Source organism: Myotis brandtii, unplaced genomic scaffold (assembly GCF_000412655.1).
Source record: "Myotis brandtii unplaced genomic scaffold, ASM41265v1 scaffold157, whole genome shotgun sequence".
In the NCBI taxonomy this organism is placed as follows: domain Eukaryota; kingdom Metazoa; phylum Chordata; class Mammalia; order Chiroptera; family Vespertilionidae; genus Myotis; species Myotis brandtii.
The window spans coordinates 5,030,913-5,038,255 of record NW_005355708.1 but is presented as its reverse complement, the minus strand read 5'-3'; the positions used below and the strand labels follow the sequence as shown (position 1 = coordinate 5,038,255).

At 56.1% G+C, this 7,343-nt stretch overlaps 2 protein-coding genes and 1 long non-coding RNA gene across 3 annotated transcripts in view; 2 read left to right on the top strand and 1 right to left on the bottom strand.

Annotated features, from left to right (window-relative positions):
• The window catches only part of PPP1R1B (protein phosphatase 1, regulatory (inhibitor) subunit 1B), a 7,356-nt gene extending 2,769 nt beyond the window's left edge, over positions 1 to 4,587 (top strand). The window contains exons 4-6 of the mRNA XM_014536158.1: positions 1,735 to 1,932; positions 3,569 to 3,688; positions 3,776 to 4,587. Coding sequence (XP_014391644.1) covers positions 1,735 to 1,932; positions 3,569 to 3,688; positions 3,776 to 3,825 — 368 coding nt within the window. The 3' untranslated portion in view covers positions 3,826 to 4,587. The remainder of the gene's footprint in view (positions 1 to 1,734; positions 1,933 to 3,568; positions 3,689 to 3,775) is intronic.
• On the bottom strand, positions 4,417 to 7,321 carry LOC106725353. Its single transcript, XR_001361223.1, has 2 exons — positions 6,062 to 7,321; positions 4,417 to 4,874 (listed from the first exon to the last, which is right to left on the bottom strand). It is a non-coding gene; the product is annotated as an uncharacterized LOC106725353 (long non-coding RNA).
• Positions 5,339 to 7,343, top strand: part of STARD3 (StAR-related lipid transfer (START) domain containing 3) — a 23,595-nt gene continuing 21,590 nt past the window's right edge. Inside the window, exon 1 of the mRNA XM_005861891.2 lies at positions 5,339 to 5,484. The gene's annotated coding sequence lies outside the window, so the exon portion shown is untranslated. The remainder of the gene's footprint in view (positions 5,485 to 7,343) is intronic.

Genomic DNA, 7,343 nt, shown 5'->3' with positions numbered 1-7,343 from the left:
GTGCTGGGGACCTTTGAGTTTAACAAGGAGACCTGGTGGGGGGTGGGGTTCAGGGCCCTAGAGATGGAGACAGAAAAAGGAGCCAGTGGGGAGGGGGAGGGGTAGAGCCCCGAGAGGCACAGGCGCATGGGGCGCTGTGCATGCGGGAGGCCCACGGGGTGCCAGATTGGCTCTGCGCACACCTATTGTTGGCACTCTGGCTCACGAACTGAACTCACCTCCTCCAGCTGGGGGCGAGGGAGGCTGCTGGAGCTGCCACCTCCTCTCCTCCCTTCTCCCCTCCCTCCAGCCCTCAGAGGACCCTTCTGTACCTGAAGGGCACTGTTTTGCAGGCTTCAACCCCTTTCTGGGCAAGAGAGAGCACCTGCCAGGGTCGGGTTGGTAGGGGGAGAAGCCAAGGGCCCCTGGGAGGGGATGGCCAGCACTGAGTCTTGGCTTGAAGGGGTCTCCCAGGCCTAGCTCTTACACTTGGCTCAAGGCGAAGCTTTGCCGCGCCCCCAAGGCCAGGGCAGGGCGATTTATTGTGCTTTTATTGCCTGGGTAGCTTGCCCAGAGCCAGCGGGAGGCACCGGGCAGGGCGGGGCAGTGGGCACACACAATGCACCCTCTGTGCCTGTCCCCGAGTTGGCAAGACTGTGGTGCCCTGCTCACTGCACCGGAGGTTTCCAGCCTGGATCTACCCCTCGGAGCTTTCTGAGGGAGGGGCTGCCTGCAGGCCAAGAAGGAACTGTGGCAACCCCAGCCCTAAGCTCATCAGCATCTTGTCTGTGGGCTGTGAGTTGAGTGACCCAAATGCCCTAAAATCCCACCGGCTCCTGGCCTCCTGCTGCCTCTGCCCCAGCCACTGCTCACAGTGTCCCCTCAACCTCTGGCATTCTCCCAGAATCCCCCAGCCCTCGCCCCTTTCTCTGAACCACCTGGCCCTTTCCATCTTTTAGAAATTTGTCTCCAACTGCCCACACAGTTCCCTTCCTAGGCCCAATCCCAGCAGGCCTTGGTGGTGTTTGCTGCTTTCTAGGTCACCACAGAGGGAGCTGGAAGCTTGGGGATGTGGGTCAAGATTGTGGGGGCCGCGTTGAGCACACCACATCCCCAGGCACAGACTTCACGGGCTGCAGACTATTATGTCCTCAGTCTCAGGATTGTTCCTACCGCTTAGAGACTGGGCAGAGGTGCATGGAGTGGCACAGGGGGTGTTGACCAAGCCCGGCAATAGGGCAACAGGGGCGGGCAGGGTCGGGGTGAGCAGTGAGCCCTAAGCCCTCTGGGCACTTCTCCAGATACTGAAAGGGACAAATCCCCTGGGCCCTGGCCCAAGGGCTCTATGCCTTCTGCCTGGGGTTGTAGCTGAAAGACACTGTGTCCAGTACCAGGTCCTTGGAGAAGTAAGCTCCTCAGCCAGGGAATGTTAAGCTGCTGTTGTGCCCGCCTGGTCTTGTCCGGCTTGATACCCTCTGGCCTGGGGCCAACCTCTGGGGCGCCAGTACCTTTGGACAGCTTCAGAGCCAAATCTGATCAAGAGTCTACCCCCTGCTGCTTCAGCCCTGGTCTGACCCCCAGCAGACAGGCCTGTAGCCTTCAGCCTTTGACCTAGGCCCCTGGGGTGGGCGGGGGAGGGAGAGCTCTGACTTAGGCCCATGAAAGGAGGCTGGGGGCTGGGCCACAGCCTCTCCAGCTGCAGGGGCTGGTTCTTGGGCCCGGCTGACCCGGCCTTCCTGGGTGTCCCCCTGGCAGCTGTGCAGCGCATTGCCGAGTCTCACCTGCAATCCATCAGCAACCTGGGCGAGAACCAGGCCTCGGAGGAGGAGGATGAGCTTGGGGAGCTGCGGGAGCTGGGCTACCCAAGAGAGGAAGAAGAGGAGGAGGACGATGAAGAGGAAGAGGAGGAGGAGGACAGCCAGGCTGAAGTCCTGAAGGGCAGCAGGGGGCCTGGTAAGCTGAAGGGGCTGTGAAGCTGGGTCCCACCACCATGGGCCAGGCGGAGTCCTCCTTGCGTGTCCTAGGACCAACATCCCCCCCCCCCCTTTCCCCCCCCCCCCCCCCAGGTCACAGTTTCTCCCACGTGTAAAGTGCAATCACTCTCGCCCCACAGGAGACCTCACACTCAGCCTTACCTGACACCTGGGAAGCTCACATCCTCGACTCAGCCCCTCTCCCAATCAGGTTTTTCCTAATAATTCCTCTCTTCCCTGAGAATTAAGGCAAGGCCACATGAACTTTGCGCCTGGACCCAAGGAAGGACTTCCCATCCATGGTGGTGAGGGGTGCAAGGAGATGCAGGGGTAGAGGACTAAGAGCATCCATGGCCCCATCACTTGCACTTCTGAACATAGGATGGGGTCTCTGTTGGGAGGCAGAGGGGGCTGGTAAGTCCTCTCCAGGACTCTGAGACTGGTTCTCCTCTTTTATTTCCTAAGCTGAGTGAGAGGGTGCCCTCTAGTGTCTAGACCAGGGGTGGGCAAACTTTTTGACTCGAGGGCCACAATGGGTTCTTAAACTGGACCGGAGGGCCGGAACAAAAGCATGGATGGAGTGTTTGTGTGAACTAATATAAATTCAAAGTAAACATCATTACATAAAAGGGTACGGCCTTTTTTTTTTTTTTAGTTTTATTCATTTCAAACGGGCCGGATCTGGCCCGCGGGCCGTAGTTTGCCCACGGCTGGTCTAGACAGAGGACCTAGGATTCAAGAACCGTCTGGTCCTCCCCACCTCCAGCCCCAGCTACCTGGGAAGAGAAGAGAGAGGGGCCTAAGACCTACAGAGAGGGCCTCAGGGCCAGAGGCCCAAGATCCAGCCATTTCCACGGGGGGCCCCAAGGCCCAGAGGATTTCTCAGCAGGGAGATCCCAGGCCTTCATGGCTCTGCCCCATGCCCCGACATGGAAGGCTGCACCACATCTGTTCCTCCAAGTGCACATGACACTTGTTGGTCCCATTATTCATGGGGTTGAAAACAATTGACCGTCCCTGCTTGACGTGTCCAGTCTTTACACCCAAACAAAATGTCTTGGCCTTCTCTCTGCATCTCTGGCTGTCAGGACATCAGCCCATCAGCCACAGGAGCGAAAGCTCTAGCTGGAAGAGTTAAGTCAACTCCTGCTGAAACCTCCAGAACACATAGAAAGAATAGAGGAGATTGTTCCCTCCAGAAATGCAACAGGGCAGTGGATTGAATGACAAGACTACTGAGGAGCTATATCAATTGCCACCACTCCCAGAGAGGCTCCCGGGTGCCAGCGCTGGGTTGGGCAGGGTATTCCTTATCATCTTATTGAAGGTAATCTACACAATTTCACTTTTACCATCCCCCTTCAGAGAGGTAATACACTGAACTATCTAAGTCAGCGGTCGCCCACCTTTCGGACATCACGGACCACCAGTTGGTGACCGCTGATCTAAGTCATATGGCTAGTCATGGGCAGAGCTGCCCTCGTCCACTGTTCTCTCTGCTATACCATGATGGCCTCAGAAAGCTTAGCCTCAGCCATCAGAGACTCAGCTCCTGATCCAGGACAGTCAGGTGGACACTCAGAGTCTGGTTTCATCCTTTTTCCCCTCGTCCCCAGTTGGGCAGAAGACAACTTGTGGCCAGGGTCTGGAGGGGCCCTGGGAGCGCCCGCCCCCTCTGGATGAGCCCCAGAGAGATGGAAGCTCTGAGGACCAAGCGAAAGACCCCGCACTAAGCGGTGAGGCTTGGGAGTGGGGTGCGGGGAGGCGGAGCTGGGATCTTGGTAGGCGTGTTCAGGCCTTGAGTCCTTCTGCTTGTCTTGCAGAGCCTGGGGAAGACCCACAGCGCCCTGCCCACCCTGAGCCTGGCACATAGGCACTCAGCTCTGCATCTCCCAGAAGGAAGTGGAGGGGGCATCACTGTTCGGCAGAAACCCTCTATCCCCACCCTGTTTTCTACCCTTCCCCTCACTCGCTAGGGCTGCGGCTTCTGACTTCTAGAAGACTCAAGCTGGTCTGTGTTTGCTTGTTTGCCCACTTTTGGCTGATGCCCAGAGTCCTGGGCACTTGCTGCCTGATGCCTACCCCTGCCAGTTATTCCCCTATTCACCCAGTGGGATGCAGGATGCGAGAGAAATTGCTTGGAAAATCCAGTAATCGAGGGACAGAGGTCCATCCTTCACCATTCTACTTCCAGACCCTCTCCCTTGGGCACAGGAAAACCACAGGGCAGGACCCTAGGATCTGAGGAAGTGGGTACAGAGAACCTGTAGGTGCCCTAGATCCTTCTCCATCCCCTCCTCCGATGGGGGATTCCCAGTCACCGCCCGTCTTACTGGCTTCTACCAGGGCTGAGGATTCAGGCACCCTTCTCCGCAGTCTCTTCATTTTGGAAATTTCCCCCTGTCACCCCTGTTCCCTAGCCTGGGTGCCTGGAAGACGGACTGGCAGAGGCTGCTTTGTTGCGTTTTGTTTGTGCTTTGATGCCAGGAATGCCACCTAGTATACATCCTTGAGGGGGGGGGCGCATGTTGGGGGGAGCCAGGTTCTTCTGTCCTCCTGCTGCTCTGCCCCCTTCCCCTCTTCCCTGACTCCAGACCTGAACCGCTCCTGTGCTGTAATAAATCTTTGTAAATAACTGTGCGGAGACTCCTTTTTTCAGGGACAAGGAAAGGGAGGAGGTCCCCTCCCCACGTGGAAGACCTGGTTGGTGTTCATCCAAGAGTCAACGCCTTGCCCTAGCCAGTTTGGCTCAGTGGATAGAGTATTGGCCCTTGGACTGAAGGGTCCCGGGTTCGATTCAGGTTAAGGACACGTACCTCGGTTGCAGGCGCCATCCCCGGCCCCAGGTCAGGTGTGCGTGCAACCAATCCATGTGTCTCTCTCACATCGATGTTTCTTTCTGTCTCTCCTCCCTTCCACTCTCTGTAAAAATCAATGGAAAAATATCCTTGGGTGAGAATTAAAAATAAATTAATAAATTAAAATGTAAAAAAGTAAATAAATAAAAGAGTCAGGGCCTCGACCCTACTGTCCAGTCCTCTAGTCCAGGAGTCCTTCCTGCAGAAAGCAAGCCGGGGGCACTCTTAGGAATGACCACACCAGTTCTAGGTGCTGCTAGGGAGGCTGAAAGGCTGGGGAGGGAAGTGAATAGAAGTGTTTCAAGAGTAAAAGTGTGGATCTCTCCAAATCCTGTTCTCGGGGCACCACAGGCCTCTGTTCAGGAAGTTCCCCCTTTCCCACTGCGCCAGGCCTATGTGGCCCAATGAAGAGCTTCTTTCCCATCCCCCACGCTCAGGAAGACCCTCAGCAAGTCTAACTTCAGCAGCAGCCCCCACTTCCGGCCCCTGGGGCTGGGGCTGGAGGACTAGGGGGCGGGGCTTCAGCCGCGCACGCCCCCGTTCGCTCTCCGGGGCGGACTCAGCGGCGGAAGTGGTGCCGTCGCGAGATCCCCTTCCGCTCAGAGGCGCCGCCGGGGCCGTGGTGCTGACTCGGCTGGGACCGAAGAGCCGGGCCGGTGGCTGACATGCAGCAGGTGGGTCCAGCAGAGGTCCCTGGGTAGTGCCGCCGGGTTGTGTCTTGCTAGAGGATCCCGCCTTCCTGCCCGGCGTCCGTTCTTGGTTCCGTCCGACCCTGCCCACACCCCCCCGCGTCCCAGGTTCCGCCCCCTTCCTCTGCTCGGCTTCCCTCCGTCCACCGCGGGGTCGGCGTCTCTGGCCCTCCTCGGGGCAGGAGTTGGATATGGGGAGGGGTCAGAGTTTCCTAAGGAGGAAAAGGTCTACGCGTTCCGGTAGGTCTGCGTCTGCCTGACATCCGGCCTCTCTCAACTTCCTTTGCAGTGACTTTCTGATTGACAAAAGAAGGGCCCTTTAAAGTGTCTTTCTCGAGTTCTTACAGGTGCATAACCACAGGAACACTCCTTCCTAACTGCATAATTGACAGCTGCCCTCCTCCCATTTTGGGGGGTTCCTCCCCGGCAGCAGCTCCTTGTTTTCTTCCTGCTGCTCTGACAGTGCAAGTGCCGGTTCCCATTCTCTGCTCCAGCCCCTCACTCTGTCACCGAGTCTGGACGGTCTCATCTACTCCCAGGGCTTCGGCGTTACACCACTTACCTACCCGCGACGCGCCCAGACCTGCAACTTAAGGGCAGCCCTCCCTGCAGCCCCAGACTCGGCCACCCCGCTTCCTGCCACATTGGCAGCTGCGCTTCTGCTGGAGCGCATGGCATTTGAACTTGAAGGGCCTTTTCCCCTGCAGACTCATTCTTCCTCTGCCACGCCCCATCCTAGCGGGAAAAACTCGGGCAACATCTTAGCAATTCCCACATCTAAGAGGAGACCTAGCCCCGCGAACTTCCTTCTTTTTCTGTTACCACTTTTGTTGGTGTGTTTCTCACCAGATGATTGCAGTGGCTTCCCAGCAACTTCCAATCCTGGCTGCCTGCACCCACTCTCCAAACTGTAACTCTTGTGATCCCTTTAAAACACAAGTCTCACAGTGTCACTACCTTGCTTACCACCCTTTGCTGGCTTCCCATTACCCATGGGAAAGGCTGAGTTCCCAGCGCAATTTGCAGTGCTCTCTCTGATCGGAGTCTCCTGTGGGGACCTTAAGGTGCAGTAAGATGGCACTGCAGGCTGCACTTGCCCACACCTTGCTATTTCCTGTTTCTTTGTTTTTGCAGACACCAGCCCCTCTACATAGAAAGCCTCTTCTCTTATCTGCCAGGCTACCTTCTACTTGTTGGTCAGAGTGCTCTGCTCCGGTAGCTCCGCCCCTGGGTCACCCTTCCCTCAGCCCCTAAGACTAGATACTCCTGCTCTATGTCCCTGCAGCACCCTGTCCATAATAGCATAGTGGTTAAGAATGCAAACTTCTGAATCAGGCTTCCTGGGTCCTGATACTGTTTTGTGACCTTGATGAAGCGAGTGCCTCAGTTTTCTCATCTGTAAAATGGAGATAGTAATGTGCCTCACAGAATGATTGGGAGGGTTAAATGAAATAATGTGTGTATAGGGCTTAAAACAGTGAGCCTACGAGTGCTCAATAGATGTTATCTATTATTGTTTATGTAAAAACAATATAGAGCAGTGGTTATGACTTTTAATTTCATAAGCTGCTTGAGGGCAGTTGGTGTGGCTTACTTACTCTGTCCCAGAGCCCAAAAGCCTGGCTTTTTGTCAAGAAGTTAAATACTGTGGTGGAGGGCATTGGGGGCAGGAGCTGGATTTATCGAGTGAGGATTTCAGAGTGAAAAAGACCCAGACCTGATGTCTGTCTGCTCAATAAATGAACTTGGAGATGGATGTTACATGGCAAGCAGGAGTTCTAGAGAAATGTGCACAGAGCTCTGGGAACCCAAGGCAGAGAAAGGCCAAGGATGGTTTTGACTAT